This window comes from Diospyros lotus, chromosome 4, assembly GCF_014633365.1.
Source record: "Diospyros lotus cultivar Yz01 chromosome 4, ASM1463336v1, whole genome shotgun sequence".
Taxonomy (NCBI): domain Eukaryota; kingdom Viridiplantae; phylum Streptophyta; class Magnoliopsida; order Ericales; family Ebenaceae; genus Diospyros; species Diospyros lotus.
In genome coordinates, this window is record NC_068341.1 from 42,129,636 (window position 1) to 42,156,348 (window position 26,713).

General features: G+C 36.9%; 1 protein-coding gene across 1 annotated transcript in view; it reads right to left on the reverse strand.

Moving 5' to 3' along the window:
- Positions 1-20,125, reverse strand: part of LOC127799418 (uncharacterized) — a 35,291-nt gene extending 15,166 nt beyond the window's left edge. The window contains exons 1-4 of the mRNA XM_052333444.1: positions 19,971-20,125; positions 18,690-18,815; positions 3,978-4,063; positions 3,758-3,822 (exon numbers count right to left, since the gene is read on the reverse strand). Coding sequence (XP_052189404.1) covers positions 3,758-3,822; positions 3,978-4,063; positions 18,690-18,770 — 232 coding nt within the window. The 5' untranslated portion in view covers positions 18,771-18,815; positions 19,971-20,125. The remainder of the gene's footprint in view (positions 1-3,757; positions 3,823-3,977; positions 4,064-18,689; positions 18,816-19,970) is intronic.
- Positions 20,126-26,713: the final 6,588 nt, after the last annotated feature.

Below are 26,713 nucleotides of genomic sequence, written 5' to 3' on the forward strand. Positions count from 1 at the left end.
TCAAAACATCTTAATCGCGTTTCACACATTTTATCTTTAATAGGCACCACTCTAACTTTATTACAAGTAATTTTGTTTCTAATTATATTTTTATTTTTTTCTTTCTTTTTTTTTTTTTTCTTTTTTTTTTTTTTGGTGTAACCACATACCTAGTGTAATTTCCTCATCTCAATTATGCTCATATTTTGCAATCATGAAATCTCAAGCTACCAAGGATGCAGATATAGTGTTTGGTCACTTTGAACGAATACCAAAAGTGGACTTGTATTAGTATTACTTCCCATCACCTTAGACTAACAAGAAGCCAATGCCATTAAAGGCATGCCTAGGCGCACCTTGGGCCCCTCAAAAGCTTCCAGGCAGGTGTAGAGCATCAAGGCGCCTTGGGGCGCACCTCAACCCAAGGCGCCTTGGGCTTAGGCACGCCTTAGGCCCTTTTTAACTATTTTTTAGGTTTTTATTTTAAAAATTTATTACTTTATTTAATTTTTTTACTATTTAGGGTTTAAATTTATTGTTTGACTACAAATTTGACAATGAGTAAAAGGGCTACTACTTCAAATGCTCCAATTGAATTTGAACTAGATGAAGATGGAGAGAGAGATAATGTGGAAGAAGATATTAGAGATAATGCTTCTAATGATGAAAATATGAAATTATTTGATCTTGATGATGAGGATGATTTTTAGATTATTTAAAATGCATAATTAGTTAATCTTGATTAAGATTTAAGACTTATAAATTGTTTTAAGGTTTAATTTAAGTTGACTTAAAGACTTTTAGATTGTATCTTTTGACATTTTTTATTGTTCTTTTCCAGTATTCTAAAACGTGCTAGGCGCTAGTTGGGTACCAGATTGGGGCCTAGTCTAGTCAGTCTTCCTTTGCCTGCTTAATCTCTCCACATAAAAAGCCCATGGAAGGCTTTCTATCGGTATCAACAATTCGAAACACCTTCACCAGAAGAGCAAAAACCTTAAGGCATAAAGTCACACCATTCTAGAAAGCAATGCTCATCACAGTAGCATAGGCTGCTTTCCCTTTAACAGTCTTCGACCGTTGACACTCCTCCTATTCAAAGCTGGTAAACATTGTCCTCATTTGGGCCTTTTTCTCCATCAAACTCTGTGAAGTAAGGAAAGAAGAAGCAAATCTAGTGACTCATGGTCTCACTATATCCCTCTTCTTCGTAAATGACCTCATTAAGGACAAAGTTTTATAGTGTGCATAAATGAAAACTGTCAAACTCTTGGCTAGTGAATCCGCAAAAAAAATTAGGCAACCCAGTGATGCCTAGCCTCCTAGGCCGTCGATTGGGCCCGATTAATCAAACCTAGGGCTTAGGCGGCTGCCTATTTGAACACTATTCTTTTCATTAGTATATGTTGATTTTTTTAATTTATTTGATAACATGTTTATAAATATGTCGTTAAGAGTTTGGACTTATTTTATACCTTATTCTTCAACTAGGATATATATTTTTCTTTTTCTTTTTTCCAGTTAACATGCAGGCTAGTTTCATCAGGCGCACGCCTCACCTTGCAACTTAAGCTCCAACACCTTTTTGGACCTTGGGCCTTTAATAACATTGCAGGAAGTAATGATATTTAATTTTCTAAAAATCAGATGAAAATAATATTGCTAAAAGTGAAATACATAATTGAAATAAATTCATAGGATGGTCCAACAATGGATATCTTTTTTTCACATGGATGTACCAAAATACACCATAAATTCCTATGAAAATCTTAATTCATATGTAGTGTCTGATATTACGTACTAAAAACATCATCTAAAGATAAAAGATGAAAGAATAGACTCAAGAATATAAAATCCTATTATGGAACCACAGATAATCACAAAAGTTAACTTTGGTGAATCAAATGATTGCATAAAAAAAAAATAATTATTAAAGAAACAAAGTGCAGCATAGGTTGCTAAGCAAGTAATGGGAAGAATTATAGGGTTGGCTGCAGTATATGCCTACATCCCAAGATAAGTGGAAATGAAGCATCTGATACAACATGTCTCAAGTATAAAAAAAAGATTGGATAAATCAGCTTTGGACGTTGAGGGGCCAGTTGGAAATTTAGATGAATGCTCTCTTGATGATAACATGAAGAGAGTCAAAAGATAAAGAAGAAAGTAACAAGTACTTCGATCGAGTACAAGCTTATAGATCCATGACACAAACACTCATATTCTTTCAAAGCTCATAATCCAGCATATCACAAATGGATTTTAAAAAAACAAGGCTCAGCAACAGAGAGAAATTCTTTAGATTCCTTTGCTAAAACTCAAAGAACAGAGAGAACCAGATTGATGAATAAATTATCTTCACAACACTACTTGGTGTCCAGACTCTTTACAAACTTGAATTTTTTCAAGGCTTTCAGATAAAACTGAAGTTCCCGTTATTTTGTTACTACTAGGGATAGATTATATGGAATATCATACTGAAAAAAATCTAGAGATCACCTTTTCGGAGAAATGTGGAAGGTTGTTGAGAGAACTTCTGAGTTTAAAGAGGAATGTTGAAGGATCAGGATAGGAAAACAGAACAAAGGTAAAACCACTGCTTTGCTTAACAGTCTACATTGTTAGATCTGATAGCATACAACCAGAATCATTTGGAATGAAATTCTAGCATCATCAGTAATCAGTTATCATGAAGATAATTGGTTAGAAGAACGAACATCTAGAGAATTATTATGTGATGGCACCAGTTACTATAACTATGAAACCCCCAAATTAGCATCAAATTCTAAAACACAAAGTAATTCTATAAAAATAAGACATATAATGTTAAGTAGTTGAAGCTCAGTACTCATATTGTGTGCAAGGTAGATGTAAACCCAGCAAATGGAGATAAAACCTAAATCCTGAATTACATTGAAATGTAATTCAAACATTCTCCAAAAGGGCTTTGGAAGGAATTAAAGTATTTCATGATGACAAATTGACCTTATGTTGGGAAAACTCCTATTTTATTTATTTGTTTATTTTTGGTTCCTTTGATAAAATTTTACAAGTTCTTACCTAATCTATAGATTTTGAGTCCATTCCCAAAAATCAACCGCCTCTTGCTACTACCACACATGCTCTAATCACATCTTAAAGATACTTTAAAAACTAAGGTCTAGACAAATATTAAAAGAACTGAATTTTGATAAAGCTTTGATGTGATTTATACACATACACTACAATTCAGTCACGCAAACAGGAATTTAAATCTTTAGATATGAATGCAATGAATAGATGCAAGTACAACGTCTTGTTTTGGCATAAATGAAACGTTTTATACCAGCTCTATGCCAAAAGCCCTAAGTAAACCTTTTTTACATTTTTTTCATAGGTTCTTTTCTTGGGTTGTATTTATGTTTTTCACAACTTCATCCGGAAACACACAAATTGCCTCATTAACTAAACATGTTAAGCCTTAATCCGACTACATGAATTCTGACTCGCCAATCATTTCCATCTATAATTCTATAACTCTCCTTACTGATACACCAAACCAAAGATAAAACCGATGTGCCTTGCAACTAATGCCTTTTCTTCTATGAATGACAAGGTGATGTGGCAGAGACAAAGGTATCAACAGTTTACAAGGAAACTTTGTATACTATATTTGTTTTGTTTTCCCCCCTTTTCTTTGTATTTAGATTTCCTTAAAACTTGACCTGCATGATTTGTAATTTTCATGATCAAGTGAATGGTTTTAATAAAGTACAAATCAGCCAGATATTATGAAGGATATGACCTGCTGTTACATATACTGACACCACCAAATCATTGAACCTGTCGATTGCTTTCAAGAACCTGGATAAGAATGTGACATGAATATAAAAGGTAGTAAGATAATGAAAGAGAAAAATGACAAAAACATTCGCCACAGCAGGAAAGCTATTGATCAAATTTATGTGTTAATTTGAATTTAAACGACAGATAGACAAGGAGAGGTGAGCATATCTCACATGGCACTTGTTGTCCATGCAAGGTCCTGGACAATATCCAATGCTGCATGTAATATGAACTGGTGCTGGTAAGCAGTATCTTCTTTCTGATTCATGATTATGTGTTAAGGGTGTTATTAGATGATAAATAGCCTTATGTAAATTCATCTAGATTATAGACAGATAGAAAGAAATAATCAAACTTTAAGATATCAGAAAATGTTGAGGAGGAGTTCACGATGGCAAGAGGATAAGAAGATAGATTCTGAATGCAGATAAAAATGACCAGTTTGAATAAGAGAAGATAAAGCCCCAGTTATTCCTAAGAAATAGGAAGAGATGAAGCTCAAGTTATTCCTAAGAAGTAGGAGAAAAATTCTCCCCTTATCTGTTGTGTTTGTATTTTAATTCCCTAAAATTTAGATAGAAGATAAGTAGAATTGTTGTATATATAGCATTTTGTAACCGAGAATTAGAAGGTAGCAGTTGGTATTTTTCAATCCAATTAGGATATTAAATCCCAAAGTTCTCTAAGTTTGTTAATGGTATATCCTCTTTTTCACACCAAACTGCTCCAAGATGGCTAGTTCTTCACCGAGTAGTGAATCCTCAACTATCAGCCCTACTACCTCTCAATCTATAGCCCCAACTTCTGCCCCTATTTCAGATCACCATACCCTTCAAATCACTCAACATAAACTCAATGGGACCGATTTTCGGTCTCAGTCAGTCAAGTTGGTTATGAAAGGCAAAGGAAAAGTGGGATACCTAACGCGGGGGGTGGGGGGGGGGGGGGGGAGTTTCAAAGCCCGATCCTAAAGCTGCCAATTATGAAGTATGGGATGCTGAAAACTCCATAGTGATGGCTTGGCTTATCAATTCCATGGAGCCGAAGATAGGGAGGACCTATCTGTTCTATAAAACAACAAAAGAAGTATGAGATGCAGTCCAAAGTCTTTACTTAGACATGGAGAATATATCACAATGCTTTGAAGTTCGATCAGCCCTAAGGACCACTCGCCAAGGTAATAATTCAGTGACTGATTACTATAATGTACTATTTGAATTATGGCAGGAGATGGATTTGTTTTATGATATTAGTTGAGAGTGTACAAAGGATGGGGTGAAATATTCTAAAATGATAGAGAAAGAGAGGGTCTTTGATTTCCTACATGGGCTCAACTTTGACTCAGATGATGTCAGAGGAAGGTTGCTAGGAACAAAACCCTTTCCATCTATCAAGGAGGCTTTTGCTGAAGTCCGGAGGGAAGAAAGCGAAAGAAGGACATGCTCCATGCATCACCCGAAATTAATAATCAGAGTGGCTCGGCCCTTGCTATTTCTAAACCAAAAACAGCAACCACTCGTGGGGAATTTCAGAGAGAAAGGCAATGGTGTGATCATTGCCACAAGCCCTACCATACCAAAGAAACTTGTTCGAAAATACATGGGAAACCAACTAATTGGAAAGGGAAAGGTCAGAAGAAGCAGCAAACAGCCTAGGATGCTGAAGAAGGTAAAATTGCAAATTTTTCAGTTACCCCAGATCAACTAGAGTTTTTACAACAGATTTAGAATCAAACTAGGGTTGCAAAATCATCAGATTTTGTAGAAGTTCCTAATCCAACAGCTTCCCATGTGAAACAAGGTAATTTTCATAATTGTTACCTCTCTAAATTGTTGAATATGAATGATTGGATAGTAGATACTAGGACTTCTGACCATATGACCGGATCCTCATATGGAATGGATGATTACAAACAGTGTGAGAAAAATATAAAGGCAACTATGGCAGATGGTACAATATCAAGGGAAGGTCCAGTATATTTAGGTGATTTATTGTTGAAATATGTCCTATATGTGCCTGCATTACGATGTAATCTCTTGTCCATCAGCAAAATTACTAAAGACATGAATTGCAAAGTAATTTTCTCTCCAACTCATTGTGTATTTCATGACTTAATTTCGGGGAGGATAATTGGCAATACTGATGAGAAAGAGGGCCTATACTATGTGAAAGGAGCTGCTGGCGATTCTAGGTTTCCTCACTTACATAATTCTTTTTCATCTTCTATTGTTTCAGATTCTAACATCTATTTATGGCACACACGATTAGGCCATCCAAACTTTAGATATCTAAAGATTTTGTATCTTCATTTGTTTGGCAATAAAATGAGTGAATCTTTTAGTTGTGAATAGTGCATTCTTGCTAAGCAAACAAAATTTGTTCATCCTCTTCATTCTTATCAACCTACCAAACCATTCTACCTAATACATAGTGATGTATGGGGACCAACAAAAGTTCCAAATCTAACCAACACTCGCTGGTTTGTCACATTTATAGATGATCATACCAGGGTGTGTTGGGTGTTTTTGCTAGAAGAAAAATCTGAGGTTTACCAAGTATTCAGAAAATTCCATCAAATGGTTCTTAATATTTTTCAAACCTCAATCAATATCCTTCAATCAGATAATGGAAGAGAATATTTTTCAACCGGATTTGAGACCTATTTGAGTGAGAATGGCATTATTCATCAAAGTATATGCCCCTATAATCCCCAACAAAATGAGGTGGCCGAAAGAATGAATAGGCATTTGCTTGAAACAGCTCGAACCCTAATGTTCACCAGCTTGGTTCCTACTTTCTATTGGGGAGAAGCCATTCTCACAGCTGCCTATCTCATCAATAGACTCCCCACTAGGATACTCAACTTCAAAACTCTCTTAAGTACTCTCATTAATTCCTATCCTCTCTTTACCTGTATCCTAAATTCCTTGTCCCCAAAAGTCTTTGGATGTAGAGCCTTTGTTCACCACTACCACTCTAAATTAAAACCCAGGTCCTTGAAGTGTGTGTTTGTTGGTTATTCTCTCACATAGCAAGGCCACAAATGTTACTGCCCTAACACTAAGAATTTATTTGTCTCTTGTGATGTCTCTTTTATTGAGAATCAATACTACTAGTAACTACTCTACCAAACCTCTGTAGGGGGAGATTCCTAGTGCAGAGCAAGGTAGGGATGGCTGGGATGTTAGTATTTTGCTTGAAACAATGACCTCTTCTACTCTTATTCCGAATTATGTAACTAATCAAGGGGGAGAACAGATAATACAACAGCAAATTCAGCACATTCAAGAAGAAATTCCTAAATCACAGCCACCAATCAAGGTGTATTCTAGAAGAAGGCATCTTGAACCAAAGCAAAACCAATCATTAACCCCAGAAGTAGGTCCGGTGCCTGAAGCAAATGAAATGAATGAAGCAGGAGTGCCTATTGTGGAGGATAACATGACTGAAAATGCAGAACCTGAATTATATGATTTGGATATTCCAATTGCTTGGAGAAAGGGGGTGAGATCATGCACTAAGTATCCCATTTCTAACCATTTGGTATATTCTCGATTATCTCCAAATTTTAAGGCATTCACTACAAGGGTTGATGAGGTGCAAATACCTAAGAATATCAATGAGGCCTTACAAATATCGAACTGGAGAAGGGCTGTAATGGAAGAAATGAATGCACTAAAAAAGAATGGTACATGGGAAGTGGTGAATCTACCTCAAAACAAGAAAGTGGTAGGAAGCAAATGAATATTCACAGTAAAACACAAAGCCGATGGAAGTATTTAGAGGTATAAGGCCAAATTAGTGGCCCAAGGCTTCACTCAAACACAAGGTATAGATTATGAAGAGACTCTTGCACCTGTTACAAAGTTCAATTCTATACATGTGCTATTATCCCTTGCAGCTAACTTAGATTGAGAATTACATCAGCTTGATATAAAGAATGCATTTCTTAATGGGGATCTAGAAGAGGAAATCTATATGAGAATCCCTCCCGGTTTTGAAGAAAAAGGGAAAGTTTGCAGATTAAAGAAATCTTTGTGTGGGTTGAAGCAATCTCCTACAGCTTGGTTTAAAAGGTTTAGCACCACATTACATCAACTAGGGTATCAACAAGGGCAATCTGATCACACATTGTTCACCAAACATGCTGCTAATAGTCTGAAAACTATCTTAATTGTCTATGTAGACGATATTATTGTTACAGGCAACAATCAGCAAGAAATTAAGGCACTAAAGGGATGGTTGCAACAAGCATTTGAAGTTAAAGACCTTGGACAACTAAGGTATTTTCTAGGGATGGAAGTAGCAAGAAGCAAAGAGGGAATTTTTATTTCTTAAAGAAAGTATACATTGAATCTACTAAAGGAGACAGGTGAGCTTGGTTGTAAACTAGCCACCACACCACTGGAACCCAACTGGAAAGCTAATGAAGATGGGGCAGAAAAGGCAATTGATAAGGGTAGATACCAAAGGTTAGTGGGAAGGCTGATTTATTTGTCTCTTAAAGGCCTGGTATTACTTAGGTAGTGAGCAAAGTGAGTCAATATATGCATTCACCCACTAGCAAACATCTCAATGCTACTGATCATATCCTAAGATACCTTAAAGGAACTCTCGGTAAGGGTAATTTATTCAGAAAGAATGAAGATCGAGGGATTCAGTGTTTTGTAGATGTCAATTAGGCAGGTTCCTTAGAAGACAACAAATCAATCTTCGGTTATTGCACAAAATTATGGGATAATCTTGTGACACAGAGGAGCAAGAAACAGAGTATAGTAGCTAGAAGTAGTACTGAGCCAGAATTCCGAGCTATAGCTCAAGGTATTTGTGAAGTAATATGGCTGCTGGGGTTTATGGAAGACCTGAAGATGCCTATATTGTGACAACAAATAAGCCATAAGTATAGTAAATAATTCGATCCAACATGACCGAATGAAATATGTGAGAATTGATAGACAATTCATTAAACAAGAGATTGAAGAGGGTGGAATCAAACTGGTGTATATTCCTACAGGTTTACAAGAAGTTGATATTCTCACCAAGACAATGAACAAACAAGGTTTTGAACTGATTAGAGGCAAGCTAGGAATGAATGACATTTATTCACCAGCTTGAGGGGGAGTGTTGAAGAGGAATTCACGATAGCAAGAGGATAAGAAGATAGATTCCAAATGCAGATAAAAATGACCAGTTTGAATAAGAGAAGACAAAGTCCCAGCTGTTCCTAAGAAATAGGAAGAGATGAAGCTCAAGTTATTCCTAAGAAGTAGGAGAAAAATTCTCCCCTTATCTGTTGTTGTGTTTGTATTTTAATTCCCTGAAATTTAGATAGAAGATAAGTAGAATTGTTGTATATATAGCATCTTGTAACTGAGAATTAGAGGGTAGCAGTTGGTATTTTTTCAATCCTATTACTAAGACGATGTTAATCCCAAAGTTCTCTAAGTTTGTTCATAAACATTATATCATCAGAAAATAACTGAACAAGGAATAAGAAATGAGCAACTGTTGGCATATGTGCATGCAAAAAGGTACAAGGAGAATAATCAAACACCAAACACACAAATACCAGCATTCATAGACTTGAGAAACATGGTTTCTCATAAGCACTACTTGTACATGTAAGTAGGATGAATATGAGTGTGACTAAAAATTGTACAGGAAATACACAGAAATTGAAATTTCAAGGGTTAGTAAATGGTGTTATGTCTTGAATTTGAAACCAGAGGCTAATTCAAATGTTCTCATCAAAAGAAACCATTGCTAAGAGAACAAGAAACTTCTTAGCTAATAAAAGCCCCTCCTACCCTAAACAGCTTATGATTCCAAGATTTATTCTCAACACTGTATGCATATATATGTTAGAAGGAAAAAAGTTACACATTTTACCATAAGAGCATGCAGTTCCCAAAGTTACAATTGAGCAGCCCCCCCCCCCCAACACACACACACACAAAAAGAAAAAATATATATAAAGGGTCCAAAATAGTTATTTAGGGGACCTTCCACATCTTCGGTGGCTTAGCTTGTACTTCTCCAATAAAGAGCCCTGAGGTAAAATCCAATGAAGTTATATGGTTGAGCAACAACAAGAACAAGCACAATCCTTAATCTCACCAATACATGGATTCTAGATCTCCAACCATCTTCATCTATGGCCATATCCTTTGCAAGACCTTTATATCATATGTCATGTTTAAGGGTTTCCTACTTCTCTCCTCTTTTGCTACAAATTTCTTCTATTTCACTCACTCGCTTCACATTTGATGCTATCGATCTTCTTCCCACATGTCCATACTGTAACTACATGTGATTTTATTTTCTATCTTTGGGAATAATTAAATAAATTTGGAGAATTTTCAGGTCTTAAGAAAGTGAGAAAATAGTTTTGAGGCTTGAGAAATTAGGCTTAGAGCAAGTAAAACTGACCCATTGGAAAATTTGAGAAGCGATGGATGGCTTTGGTGGGCCATGATTGGATGGAATGGATTTACAAAAAAAAAGAATAAATAAAAATTTCAGAAGTCTATTTCAAATGAGACATAGACTAATTTGAAATAGAATATTGAACTAATGAAAGATTTGGAAAAATTGTTGACGAATTCAAAACAGAATTCCTCTATTTCGAATTATTCACTATTTTAAATTAGAAACAGACTTGTTAGAAGTTTGCCTAGAGTTAAACCTAAGATCAGTGAAGGCAATCAAGTCAAGCGGCTAAAATATAGATAGGTGGTTTATTATGTGCCAACTGTAAATTAGTTAAGTTTGGGGGTTAAAACCGGTAATATCTAATTCCAGTATTTTTGTATTGGAATGTCCACCCTGTTATCCTATAAATAAGGGGCATGGGGTTAGTCGTTTGAGATATAACTCATTTTACAGCGAGTGCATTATTCTGTTTTTGTTCTGAGAGGAAAGGCAAGATATTGGTAGACCTTTGTAATCCTGGTGAGCGAGAAAGGGTTGGTACCCGGGGAGATATTGCTGCACTGATCAATTCTGAATAAAGCAAGGCCGCTCTCGAGAGGTTCCAAGGCTGGATGTAGGTTCACTCCAAGAGTGAACTGAACCAGGATAAATCTGGTATTCTTCGTGTGGTTTGGTTTATTTTTCTGTCGATTTCCATTTCTATTATCTGTTGCGTTAATTCTGTCTTATTCATCACAATCAAACCGTGAATGTGTAAGATTGTGAGAAGCTTAATTCCTTCTAAAGATTCAATCCAGTGATCCCTAAGTTCACAGGACTGATTTGAATTAGTTTCATTAGAACTGAAAAATCAGCAATGGCCGAAAATGCAAGTGGAGGCTCAAATTTTGGACTTTGCTTATGAAACTTTAAACATAGTTTTACTATGATATTACGCACATTTGGGAGATATTAGAATGAAAAGATTTGATCATTGGTGGGTTGAATTTTGAAAAGTGGATGATTATTGATTTATGCACAAGTGTGTGTTTAACCAATGTTGTTATAACTTGTGAAGCAAGGGGGTTAATTAACAAAACCTGGGTCAAATTATAACCAAAGACCAACCAAATCTGTACAAGGCATGGTCTGAAATGATAAGGGCACGCACAATTAGTTTGTGCCAATGAAAAGCTTGGGAGAATGAGATGTGTCAAGACCCTAGGTTTCAAATCTAGGGTTTCTAGTTGGCAGTCGTGGAAGAAGAGAGAGAGAGAGAGAGAGAGAGCATAGGGAAACAGAGAATGGATAGAGAGAAAATGAGAGAACTTGAAATCAATTCATTCATAATGTCTTGATACAAAGTGGCATAGCCTTATATATGGCTAGCCACAACAGTTAATTGGTTACATTGTAACAGATTTTACTAACAGCTTATTATAGTTGCAGTGGCTTGTTGCAACTATTGTAACTGTAATAATTGCAGTTGAAACAAATTCAACTGCTTTTTGTCATCTCCTATCTCCTAATTCTGCTGATCAAGACAAGATGAAAGGATGGGGCCAATTACTTTCTTACAAAGCTGAATTGTAGGCTGCTAAAGGGAGAAAGAATGTCTTGAAAAGGGGATGCAAGGGGCTGGAAGAAAGGGACAAGATCTCTAGAAAGGCATCTGATTTTTGACAAAAGACCCGATTGCTCTAAAAAATACATAAGAGAGGTCAAAAGAAAGGGGAAAAATGGTCTTCTAAATACCTAAGGTGTGGGATATCAGATTGAGGGAGTTGGCCATGGAATCTTTTGACACCTAAGGTGTGAGACATAAGATTGAGGGAGTTAAGCTCCTTATTCCTTCCCTTAGTGGCCAAGAGATAGGGAGGGACAGATTAAGAGAGTTGGCCATGGAGTCTTGAGGCTTTCTTTAAAGGTTTCTTCAATAAGGTACGGAAAACTAGTCAACTTTGGGTTAATGCTAATCCTTGTGATGCTTAGAGATTGATTTGTTCGTGTTTTGCTTGGGTGTAAACCCATGTCATCAGATGACAAGCACAAGGATTTGGAGGCTCTTTGTGTCTTATAGCATCACTAAGTTGAGTTTAAGCATGGTAGAGCCTTGCTTGAAAAATGAGATACGTGTTGAGGGGTTGAAATGCCTAATGTTGTTGGGTCAAATCTTTGTTCTGGGCCTTAAAACATTCAACCATCCATTCTTTAACCACTTTATCATCAATCACATGATTAATAGGAGTTATATAGTCCTTTTTAACACTAAATAATCACTTCAAAACATCTCATTCATTTAAATTTTGAGTTAAACCATATAATACCCAAAAATGCGATTTAATCTCCAAGTAACTTTGAGTCTCATGAAATCAATTCCAAATAAGTTTAACCCCTCTAACCAACTTCAAAAAATAGAGAGGTATCATCTTACTAAGGCTTTGGGCTGTTCATACAAACCATTAAGATAAATCATCCATACATAACAATAACCTCAAATGATTAAAAAATAGAAATATGGAACCAAAACTCTTCCTATCATGCTTTACAGCTTTAGTATTCTCGATCTACTCATCACATATCCAAAATTGTTAAGGTATGTATGATCTAGACAGCCAAGTAAACCCCACATGCAACACACAAAATGTTGATGCAGTCACCAATCAAGACTCGGCCCAAGGCCGACCCAACCAAACCGAAACAGTATCACCAAAATAGTAGTGCCATAATGTTATTTTAATACTTCCTAAATTTTAGAATTCTACTTGATTTAGGATTCTACTTTATATTTCTACTTGATTTAGAATTTTATATCATGTTTCTACTTGATTTAGGATTCTACTTCATGTTGGATTAGGATTTTATTTTTATTAAGATTCTAGTTGGATTTGGATTAGCCAAATACTATAAATATGCCTAGGATCTAGAGTTTGTATTCAAGTTTTTCTCAATACAATTTCAGCAACCTATTTAGGTTTTCTTAGCAAAACAGACTTATTTTTGCGTCTTCTTGAAAGCCAAGTTTCGGCCATTGAAGTTTGCTCTTTCAAGGGTTTATTTTAGTGTGTTTTTTCACACACGTGCTACACGCTGCGTCAGGTGGTATTAGAGCGGTTCATTAACCAATCAGATGGCCAATCTTGAAGGTAACGGTAACAACCAGCCTCGTGACGGTGATCGGGGGCTGCCCGCGGTTTGGAGAGCAATCGAAGAACAACGGGAAATAACTTGTACAATGGAGCAACAATTGGAGCGAATCCGTAACCAATTGGGCGTTTTACAAAGAGTTAAAGATAACCGGAATCGGACTAATGGCGTGAATCAAGCCAGCTACGTTAAACCGAGAAGACCAGCCATTAATCCTATCCTCATTAATCCTAGAAGACCAATGACGGATGATAGCGACGATGAGGATGATCTTGGTCGTATGATAGCCAACCCTAGTGGTAAAGGGGTTAGGAGGAATGCACAGCAACACAACCATTGGGGAAACAATGAGTATAAACTAAAGAATGACTTTTCGATGAGTTTGGAGTTTGATTTCGAAGATTATGTTGTCCCAGTAACCTCAACGTTTGCAAACTCAGGTCTGATTTATGCTGCTAACATGACAGAAACTCCAAGGTTATTGATTCATACTGGGGTATTTTCTAGTCCCGAGGGCTCAGGCATTGCTTCACAACCCAATGATGGTGGTGTTTCTTTTGATCGACTTGCGATTGTAAATGATATGGAGGTTATGGTAGCAAATCCTTCTACAGTTTATTCAAGCTCTGGCATGGTTGAATCATAGTCAATAGGAACATATTCATCTTCGCGATTGCAAAAGCAAGATGGTCACATGGGTCTCTTTGTGGATAGGGGTGTTGGATTTCCTAGGCTAGTCAACTTGGGTAGTACAACTGCTTTTGATATTAATCTGAAATTAGATTCCAAAACTAAGAATGTTATAACAGCTGCTGCTATAGCTGATCAAGTGCTTAGACCAAAGAAGGATTCAAGCATCAATATTTTAAGTGATGGAGAGACTGATGGTAGTCATGGAATAAGCCTCTATTCGAAACAGTTGCAAAAGAAGACTTCTCCAGGTAAGAAAAATCTACAGATGAATTCGGAAGCTGTTGAGGAGTTAAAATCAAAAAAGCAGATGAAAAGAGAAGGACCTATGATAAAAATTTACCATATTAGAAAAGCACTCAAGATGGAATGTTCAACATCCTCAATCTAACAGTAATAATACAATGGAGGTAGAGGGAAACAACCATGGCAATGGTTGGACCCATGCCAATGCAAATATGGTTAAGAAGGGGAGGAATGTCTTTGCTCATGTTCCCTTAGCAGAAAAGTTCAAGCAGTTCAGGAAGGTGTCAAGCAAAGGTTGCACAAATAAGAAGTACAAGGCGACAACTGACAAGCATAGAAAACACAAGATATTTGAGATTGGAGATGAAGTCATGATATTCTTGAAGAATGAACAGATTTCAGCAGGACAACAGAACAAGCTCAAGCCAAAGAAGTATGATCCTTACAAGATTACAAAGAAGATAAATGATAATGCTTATGTTGTAGATTTGCCTAATCATATGGGTATTTCCAAACATTCAATGTGGCTAATCTCTCTTCGTACTTACCGGACGTGGATTTGTCCAAACAATATCAAAATTCGAGGTCGAATTTTTTCTCAAGTGAAGGTGAATGATGCGGTCACCAATCAAGACTCGACCCAAGGCTGACCCAACCAAACCGAAACAGTATCATCAAAATAGTAGTGTCATAATGTTATTTTAATACTTCTTAAGTTTTAGAATTCTACTTGATTTATCATCAAAATAGTAGTGTCATAATGTTATTTTAATACTTCTTAAGTTTTAGAATTCTACTTGATTTAGAATTCTATTTTATATTTCTACTTGATTTAGGATTCTATTTCATGTTTCTACTTGATTTAAGATTCTACTTCATGTTGGATTAGCATTTTATTTTTATTAGGATTCTAGTTGGATTTTGTTTACAAATATTAGATGGATTTGGATTAGCCAAATACTATAAATATGTCTAGGATCTAGAGTTTGTAATCAAGTTTTTCTCAATACAATTTCAGCAACCTATTTGGGTTTTCTTAGCAAAACAGTCTTGTTTTTGCGTCTTCTTGAAAGCCAAGTTTCGGTCATTGAAGTTTGCTCTTTCAAGGGTTTATTTTGATGTGTTTTTTCACACATGCGCTACACGCTGCGTCAAATGTGAATTCAATCCCAACCAGATTTATTGCCCATAGCCTTTAACTCAAGATGGTAGTTCGTCGAGTATTCTTCGTCTTGAATGGCTCTCAACCAACTGATTTGATCCTCTTGGACAGTAGCACCTCCATGGGTATTCCTTGTCCCAAGATCTACACACAACCCACATATGCCCAATAGCATGACATATCTCCAACCTAAATGGCAATTCATCGCAACATGCACTTTCAAGCCATGCCATGCTTTACCAAAGACAGTGTACCCTTCGTTCCTAAAACAAAGATTAATCCCAATATTACACATTTCAACCCCTCAACACATCTTATTTAACCATGCTTAAACTCACTTTAATGATGCTATAATCCACAGAAATCCCCCAAATCAGTGTTTTCCTCATCTTATAACATGGGTTTACACCAAACCAAAACACAAGCAAATCAACCTTTAAGCATCACAACGTCTAGCATTAACCCAAAGTTGGATAGTTTTGCATATCTTATTGAAGAAACCTTCAAGGAAAGCCTCAAGACTACATGGCCAACGATTCTTCGCTGTGATTCCGGAAGTTTTAGCAGTTGACCAAGGTAAAGCAGCTCGAGTGATTTTTGGCTTTAATTCCATTCCAGCGATTCAGAGCAGCAGAACCAGTTGAATTCTCGGCTGTTAATTGAGGCAAATCCAGGCGATTCCCAGGACTGTTTTCCGAAACAGACCCAATCAATTCTCTAATTCCTAGAGGCTGGTAATTTACCCTCTGTTTTCGAGGCTACTGAATTGTGAATTAGGCGATCCAGGAAGGCGAATTGCTGGAGGCAATTTCATAGGCGGTTGCTGATTTTTCTATTTCCACTATTGATTAAGGTGGATTCAAGATTACTGAATTTAGATCTAGATGACTGTTAGCAGCAATTCAGATTAGTTTCAGGAGCAAGCAATTGACACAGGACTCATGGAAACATTCGCTCACCCCAACCAAAAGATGGATGACATTCTGAATCTGATAACAAATAAGTTTCAGGTTAGTATTCTAGATGAATTATTCTCTAAGGAATATTCTAATTCCTTAAAAAAAGAAGTTTTGAAAGGATATGCTCAAGATGACTATCTCAGATGTTCTGATCATGAGATGATTGATTGTAATCAATCATCAGGATTGAAAGATGTTAACAGAGAATTTCTGGAGATTCAGAAAGAGACATATGATTCTTTTGGAATTGAAATTGATCCAGTCTTTCACAATGAAAAATTGGCTCAACCAATTCTGAAAACAAACAGTGTTGAAATGACTTCTATTGCAGTTGTTGAGACGTCAATGATACATCACTGGAGAAGACAACTGTTGTAAGTGAACCTCTGGTGTATACCAGTAAATAGGAAGAAAAATATGCCTCCAGTTTGCAGGAAGCTGATGAAGTAGCATTGGAACAAAACATTGATTTGATTGAAATGCCGGCTATAAATCAGGTCGGAGATGAGAGTTGCAATGAAGAGTGTGAGGAACTCACTTCATCCACAATATGGAGTAAAACGACCATTATGTTTGAGGAGGATGGACAGTTCAAGGCGATAAAGTGACCCATAGAGCATGAAGTTCTGTTCAAAAACCACTTGGTAGATCTTCAAACAAAGGAGGAGGAAATTCAGGAGGAGTATATGCAGAATGGATTAAAGCTCAGATCATTTCTGGAGACTTGTGGCTTAATTAAAATGAATATCCAGTTGAGGAAAGTTCAAGATTGGTTAAGAGGATGATGGAAGATGCTAATGATTGGAAAATTTTGACTGCTTTGAAAATTTCCAGAAGTATATTCGTGATCTGGAGCAGTGGAGGATGCAGAAGGAACAATTGAAGTGGACTGTACAGAAGAACCATTATGCAGTTTGGAAGTTGATGAAAGGGTAGGTTGCTGCCAGAGTACTTGCTAAAACTCACTGGCTCAATTACTGCATTAAGGTCCAGGAAATTATTGGAACTTACAGATCAATTAGAGAAGAGGCCTTTGTCATGGAGATCTTTGAGGACTACATTTTACAATTGCAAGAAAAGCAAAAGAGAAGGAATATAAGAGCGAAGCGGAATAGGCCTAGAAGGAGAAAGAAAGAAAGAAGGATAAATAAGATAGTGAAAGTAGGGATTGGATGAAGAACAGTGGCCAATCACTATAAGTTCTTGGGGACAAGAACTCTCTCAAGGAGGGGAGAATTGTCACGACCATAAGGATATAATAGTAATTATATATTATATGTATTTCTTTCTAGTTGTACTTTGCTATTGTAGCAGTTTGTACCTTTCAGTTGTATTGTAACTGAAAGGATAGAACAACCTATAAATAAGCTGAACCAGTTAGAGAATAGAGGTTGTTGAATGATAATAGAAATTTGTTTCTCTCAAAACTTCTCTGATCTCTCTCCAGATTCCCTCTAATTCTCTCCCAATCCTCTCTGTAAGGTTCGATTTCCCCCTCAATTCTTTTGATTTATCCCTCCATTTCTGTTCTCTCTCCCTTAGTTTCTTCCAAATTCCTTTTAAAATCCTAGGTCAAACCTAGGTTCATGACACTTCATTAACAACCTTCTTTGCTTCCTTTCTTGCCAAAACATATCTCTTCAAATTTTCTTCATTACGACATTGTGTGTAGCAAGCTCTCTTGGTTTGATTTTTCTTATACGTCTTCATTCCACCACCAAGACTCTTGATTTGAAGTTTGGCCTTTGACTCTCCTAGATTCATGACGTATTTTGAATAGTAGAATCCATCCCAATCCATATATGTACAGCCTCTCTTTTTACAGTCCAATCTCTTTTTATATACTTTATTGTTGAAAAATATTTTTTCTTCACTCCATCTCGATTCACATTTGGTCAACCTCTATTTTTACAATCCAATCTCTTTACTATATACTTTATCATTGACAAAAATTTGTTTTTACCTTTTAAATCTCTTGGACTTTGTTTCTTATCACTCTTTGATATGGACACCAAGGTCCATAAGCCTATGCAGTGTGGTTAGGCATGCTCCTGACATAGTTGAAAAGTAAAAACAAAAAAGCACAAAGCAAAGTCATTAAGAAATTGATAGAGACAGAATCTACGGAGACTCAATGTGTCATATAAGTTGAGTGAGACACAAAATAACTCCTTTTGAACTTTACTTTTTAATAAATGGAAAATTAACTTGAAAAAGGATTAAATGTTCATATTCACGCATAGAAAGTGGAAGCAAAGAATAAATCATACTTTGACTGCAGCACCAACTTCAGCTTCATATATAGGAATGTCATTCCGGCTGACAATCATAAAACAAGCTGTACTGGCCATGTTAGGGGTCTTCTACACAGTTATAAGCAAACTTAAGAGTTTTGCCTGCAACAGATTAGAAAAGATAAGGTCAGGGGAGGATCTAGGATTTTTTACCTAGGGGGGTTCAAAATTTGTTTCCAACCGTGAGCTTCACCAATAGGAGAAAAACAAAAAGTCAAAAAATGGGAGTTTAACGAGCTTTACATGCATATTTAACATAATTCATTAACTTAAAAAGAGAAAGCAAAAAACAACAAAAAATACCAAAAATGTGCAATACAAATACCTTATAAAACTACTTAAAGCCATAACCTGCGATTCCCCAAGAGATCAAACTCGTCAATGAATATCTCTGTATCAATACTAAGAGCAATCTCCCTCTCAATGTATCTCATGATCTTTTACCAACCTTAGCAGAAGTAAATTTCTTTATTCATATCTTAAATGATGTGTTGACTTTTTAATAGATGAAATAAAGATATTCAATGGAGATGATCTCTGGCTAGCCAAAATAAAAACAGAGATGATCTCTGCGACTCTGCCCCTTTTTTATTCAATGCAGATTTCAAATAATGTATAGGAAAAATAGTAAGCAACAATGCAAGTGGCCTGGATCCGCCCCTGTAATTAACATTTTATTATGATTATAAACTATTTTATGGGAGTTTTTCTTTCTAATTTTACATATAATTACCTATTGGATTTCTCTGTACCATCAAATATTCAAAATAGAACTTTTCAGCTGCAGACAAGATGAGTTGGGTGGTGGGTACTGAAGCATGCTTAAATTGATGGTAATCTAAATCCTAATGATTTTCCCAGAGCAAAATCATGAGAACCACAAAACAAGACAACGCATTATCTACAGTATTACTGCATTAAGCACAGCGAACACGAAGAAGAAGAAGAAGCCACATCGAGCTCCAGCCCACTCTGCCCATTGGCTGGATCCAGGGGCGGATCGTAGCCGAATATCAGGCCGCCGGCGCCGGAAGCAGCAGCGATGCAGGTGATCACAACGGATGCAGTCAACCGGCCGGTGAAGCTCCCGCCCGGCGTGGCCATCCCCGGCGAAACCCCCTCCAGCCATTTTCTCTTGCCGCCTCAACTTTTTCTCCCTCTCACTCTCTTTTTCTTTCCTTCTTGCGATCCAAACACACACTTTAAACAGATTTTGAGCGAGATAAATGGAAGAGATAGAGAGAAGAGATGGCTTACTATGTATATTTGCCGAGGAAGAGGTGAAGATTGAAGAGAGCTGACTGCTGAGACAATAAGAAGAAGATCGCCGCCGCCAAAAACAGGCTCCTGTTCTTCGCTTCAACCGTTGAAAATTGATTCAATTGTAGTTGTACTGATTTTGTTTTATTAGCTATAAACTTTCCTAATTTCTATTTTATTAGTTGGATTGTGCCATAATAATTGATTATTTCATTATTAGTCAAGAGGTATTTTTGGATGTGCCGTGATATTGTTCTTTTGTCAGTCACGAATCCTTGCCAGCAAAAGGTGAAGGGAAATTCTATTAGTAGCTACGAATATCTTCTTTTAAAAATTTATTTATACCCTTATATCCATTTTCTCCTTCAGTTAATTACCCGTCACCACCTCTTCATATATACACAAACACACATATATATATACATTAACACCACCGCATACACGAACATAAATATATGTATATATACACACACATACATATACATTAACAATTTGCATACACAAATATTAATATATGTATGTATATATACACATATATAGAGAGAAAGAAAGGAAGGAAGGTCGTTGTTTCCTTCCTGTATAGCTGCTTCCTTCCTATACAGGGAGGAAGCAGCGGCCATGGGCGTTTGGGGGCCATTAAGGCGCCTGAACCCTGGAGTTCAGGAGCTTTCAAGCTTCCTGAATCCCAGGGTTCGAGGGGCATGAGACGGTCCCTTGGAGTTCGGGAGCTTTCAAGCTCTCCGAATCCCAGGGTTCGGGGGGCATGAGACGGTCATGGGCGCCTTAATAGCCCCCAAACGCCCATGGTCGCTGCTTCATTCATGTACAAGAAAGAAGCAGCGGCCCTTCTTTCCCCTCTCTCTCTATATATATATATGTGTGTGTGTGTGTGTGTGTGTGTCTGTGTGTATATATATGTATGTGTGTCTGATTATTTATTTTCATCTATTTTTTTGTGTTCTCCCATTGTAAAATTTTTTTGTGTTTGGTCAACCGCGCATGACTGGTGACGAGAGAGAAAGTGTGTGAATGGGTATGACTGTGTGGAAGAGGGTATTTTTAAAAAATATTGCCTGCAAAGAGTTATTAAATTGGCTACGAAAAATAAAAGAATAATAATAAATTTTTAATGGCTGCGAAGAACAAAAACGTGGCTGCAAATAGAATTTCCCAAAGATAAAATCCATAAGGGCCCCACATATTGTTCCACGTACGTGAGAGGGATAAATCACGGTACACGACAGCCCTCTAAGTAGGAGACACAATGCATAGTGCCCACAAAAAGTCACCCCCACAGGAGGGTGAAACTCCTATCCTGCGATTGTCATGACTCGAACCTGTATCCTTATCTATAATCTGTTACCCAGGTACCAACCATGCACTTTGAGTTACTGAATAAGTTCTAAAGTAATGTTTTCCAAACTATCTTATTTAGGAAGCTTGGAGCTGCTAAGCATACTCCTCACCATGTCCAATAATATTCGGTTTCTCCTTTCAACTACGTCATTCTAGTCCGGAGACCCTGGTATAGTGTATTGGGCCACAATCCCATTTTCCTCAAGAAACTTAGCAAACGGACCAGGTGCCTGTCCATCCTCAGTGTATCTTTCATAATACTCTCCACCTCTATCTGACCTCACGATCTTAATGTGTTTATCACACTGCTTCTCTACTTCTGCCTTGAAAACCTTAAAGGAATCTAATTCTTCGTTCTTATTATGAAGCAAGTAGAGATACATATATCGTGAATAGTCGTCAATAAATGAGATGAAGTATTTCTGACCATACGCGTCCATATCTGGACTACAAATATTTGTATGTATGATCTCCAATATTCCTGTACTCCTCTTGGCACCTTTCTTTGACTTATTAATCTGCTTTCCCTTTATGCAGTCTACACAAATATGAAAATCAATAAAATCAAGAGCATTGAGTACTCTATCATTTACTAATCTTCTAAGTCTCTCAATGGAGATATGTCCCAATCTCCTGTGCCACAACATATAGGAATCCTCATTCATTACACATCTTTTAATACCTGCATTCAATTGGGCATGCATTACATTATAAGAGGCATTGTTTTGTAAATTAATTTTGAAAATACCATCAGACAATGTACCATTCCTAACAAGCTCAGATTTATAAAACAAATCAAACGAGTTTTTCATAAAATTAAAGGAATATCCAAAAAGTACGAGTCTAGATACTAAAATTAAATTCCTAGAGAAACTAGAAATATAAAAAGTCTTTTCTAAATCTAAAACAAAGCCAGAATGTAAAATCAGTCTGCAGGTCCCAATTGCCTCCACATGTGAACGCATCTTGTTGCCTGAATAGATGCTTTGTTCACTTCCCACTGGTTTCCTCTGGTTTAGAAAACCCTGTAAGGTATTTGCAACATGGATTGTAGAACCAGAATCAATCCACCACGTGTTATGACAAACATCAATCATATTAGATTCATAACATACAAGTGAGGTTAGATTACCTTTCTTCTCAAGCCATGCCTTAAATTTGTGGCAATTCTTCTTCAGGTGTCCTTTCTTTTTGCAAAAGAAGCACTTGGATCCCTTCTTTACTTTAGGCTGGATGGGTATTTTACCTTTTCCTTTATGCCTTGCTTGAGTAGACTTATTCTTTCCTTGAATGGCTATATATGCACTCTCTCCCATTTCCATAATCAGCCTCCCTTCTTCTTGAACACACATGGTTAATAATTCATTAATAGACCATTTTTTTTTATGTGTGTTATAAGAAATTTTAAAGGGACCATACTGTTGTGGGAGAGAATTCAAAATGAAATGCACAAGAAAAGAATCCGACATCGTAACCTCCAGGGATTTCAGTTGAGCTGCAATGTCCCTCATCTTCATGATGTGCTCACGCACACCTTTAATACCGGTGAGCCTCATTGATGATAACTTCGTCATTAGGGTGCTGGCAAGTGCTTTATCTGAAGACTCGAACTGTTCATCAATAGCCTTCAGCAATTCATTGACTATCTTGCATTCTAGAATTGAACCACGAATACTAGCAGAAATCTTAGTTCGAATGAACATCATACTGAGGCAATTAGATCGCTCCCATTTCTCATGCTCAGCAATCTGAGCCTTAGTGCTAGTAAGATTGACCGCAAGTGGTTCAGATTTTCGGATTGCATAGTCAAAGTCCATGCACCCTAATTGCAAAAGAATTCTGTCATTCCACTCCTTATAGTTATCACCATTCAAATCAGGAACGTCACATTTCATATCAGATAAATTCACAGGTAAAGTAACTGCAAAAATAAACATATAATCATACTCATGTAACTAAATGTGAGACTACTGTAACTTAATATCATGTTTTACCAATGTAAATCATGCAATGATTATGAATCGCTAACATATAACAACTGTCTGTGGGTTAAGCTACTATATTTAAATTGATTCATATTATAAACTTTATGATGTGACTGACAAATTATATTTCTTTTCTTAATTCCTGTGGGTAAATTAAGAAAATAATTTATTATCACATTCTAATTAATCACTTCAAATACAACAAAAATTCCTGTGAGATAAAATTTATTGTATTCAATATTATTAATCACAATTAATGTCATATAACCTCATGTGATCTTAGCAACTCAATATATAATTTCAATTAATTAAAGATGTTGTGGCTAGTCTCTAATTAATCAAAATCATATTAATCACATGACATTTAAATAATTTAATCACAATAATCATGCATAAGTAAGAAATTAATTTATGCATATATAACACCAATAATTATGCATAAACTATATTAATTCACTTAATCATGTATTAATAATTAACATGAGGATATAATTAATTGCATATGCATAAACATTATCATGACCAAATATAAATAATTTAATTAAACATGCAATTTAACAATTAAAGAAGAAATTAATGTAATCAATTACATAAAAATTAAATTATTATAAGCTGTAAAATAAAAATAAAATTAAAATTCTGAGGCTCGTGGCTGTGCTAATGCACAGCAGTGGCATAGGTGCGTGGGCCACACTCGCCCCGTATGGCGCGTGGGCCACACGCGCCCCATATATGCGGCCCCGATCGACTCGATGGGTCGACCCAGCAACCCAATGGGCCGACCCACCTTCTTCTTCAACAAACATCAAGGGTTTTAAAACCCTTGCCGCCGCCACTGCCTCTGAAAATGCCACCGCCAACACGCCATCGCCGCCGCCATCAACCGCCTTCGACGCCACGCCATCGTCGCCAGCGACTGCTGCCATCGCAGCCATCGGCGATTACCATCGCAACGGCGAACGTCGCGCACGTTTGCGAGGCGTCATAACCGCCTTCATCTTGCTCCTCTGGTCATCGCCTCCATCAGCCCACACCCATGACGGTCTCTTGCGGTTACCTAGCCAAAATGATGACCCACGTCATCCACGCATTCGGCCATGGCAGAACGCACACAGCCAAACAAAGACCCATCGGCCATGGTTGCTCCCACGGCGAGTCATCGTCGGCCATGGCAAACTGAAGACAGTGAGCCACGCCTCACGGTTAACCTAGGATGAGTTGGACATGATGAAGAGCTTTGACCGTTGGCCATGGAAAAACTTAAAGCCATGGCTGTTTGGAGATGGCCAAGCAATCGCACAGCCGCGATGAGAGGGGCGTCCATGGCGTCTCGCCAAACAAAAACAAAAACCCATGGCATCCATCAGCGATGATGTAAAATCAGCAGTGACCCATGAATGGCCGCGACATATGCAGGTACTGGCGATGTTCTTTTACTGCTCAAATACAAGCAATAACATGCCAAAAGATTGTGCAGAAAATAACAACATATTTCCCCAATCATAAATCGTTATACAACAATATTTTCAATAAATAAGGCAGAGATTTTACAGGCTCTGATACCAACTATTAGAATAATTAAAATAAACGCACTTACCTCCAGCCATTATTTGTGTGAAAAACCTGATTGCAATTGAGTTGGATGCTTCTAATCAATTAGCCAAATGCACAACGATGGTGTATGCCCTCAGATTTGGACTTGATTGGGAACCCAAACTGCTTTCCACTGTCTGTATGACTGTGTTATTTTTCTAATAGAGGAACCCTCTATTTATAGACTATTTAATGTCTATCTTCATTCAAACTAATCCCTCTTTATCTAGTGGATAAATACTATAGGAGATAATTACCTAATGGTTTAAAATATTTCTCAGATAAATAGGACCACCTATGATAATTATACTAAAAGATAATTACAATAAATGCAATTAATCTAATAGATAATTACAGTCTCCCATTTGGTCCGTACATTTTATCTGACCAATGAAACACCTTATATCCATATCTCCTTATTCTTAAGAAAGAATCAAATACATGAATCATGGCGATAAGTCCTCTACAATTGAGTATTACCTTCCATGCATCACAATGCATCCAATTTCCTTCCCACTAGTCCCAATGTGATAATACAACTTCATGAATAAACCCTATGTTTATTCGGGTCCAAAACAGTTTGTTATTCTCAAACATAAATGTGTACACCCAAAATGAGAAATCAACAAACAATTAAATAAGAGTTTCATTACATCAATAGTTGTTCATACAACTAAATCATATCATGAGACCAATTCCCATTCGTTCTATGTGATCCTTAAAACCCTTAATTTGCATGCCTTTAGTTAAAGGATCAGCTATCACTAATTCAGTACTAATGTGTTCTATGACCAGTTTATTTTCCTTAACACGTTCTCTTATGGCTAAATACTTTATGTCGATATGTTTACTTCGACTACCACTCTTGTGATTTTTAGCCAAGAAAACAGCAGCTGAATTGTCACAATACAACTTAAGTGGCCTAGATATAGAATCAACAATTCTAAGCCCTGAAATGAAACTCTTCAACCATACACCGTGCGATGTAGCCTCAAAACAAGCAACGAACTCAGCTTCCATAATGGATGTAGCAACTAAGTTCTGTTTGGCACTCTTCCAAGACACGGCTCCACCGGCTAACATAAAAATGTATCCAGATGTTGATTTTCGAGAATCAACGCAACCAGCAAAGTCTGAATCCGAGTAACCTTCCACCTCCAAATGATCAGTCCGTCTATACATGAGCATGTAGTCCTTAGTACTTTGAAGGTACCTCATAACCTTTTTAGCAGCCCTCCAGTGGTCCAAACCTGGATTACTCTGATATCTTCCTAACATTCCCACTATAAATGCAATGTCAGGTCTTGTGCAAACCTGAGCATACATTAGGCTTCCAATAGCTGAAGCATATGGAATGTTGTGCATTTGTTCCTTTTCAAGTCATTTTTCGGGCATTGATCCAAATTGAACTTGTCACCCTTCACAATGGGTGCTACACTCGGTAATATCTATTAGTAGCTACAAATATCTTCTTTTAAAAACTCATTTTTACCCTTATATCCACTTTTTCCCTCAGTTAATTACCCGCCACCACCTCTTCATATATACACAAACACACACATATATATACATTAACACCACCGCATACACGAACATAAATACATGTATATATACACACACATACATATACATTAACAATTTGCATACACAAATATAAATATATGTATGTATATATACACACATACACATATATATAGAGAGAAAGAGGAAGGAAGGCCGTTGTTTCCTTCCTGTATAGCTGCTTCCTTCCTATACAGGAAGGAAGCAGCGACCATGGTAACGCCCCCATGATCGTCTGATGCCCCC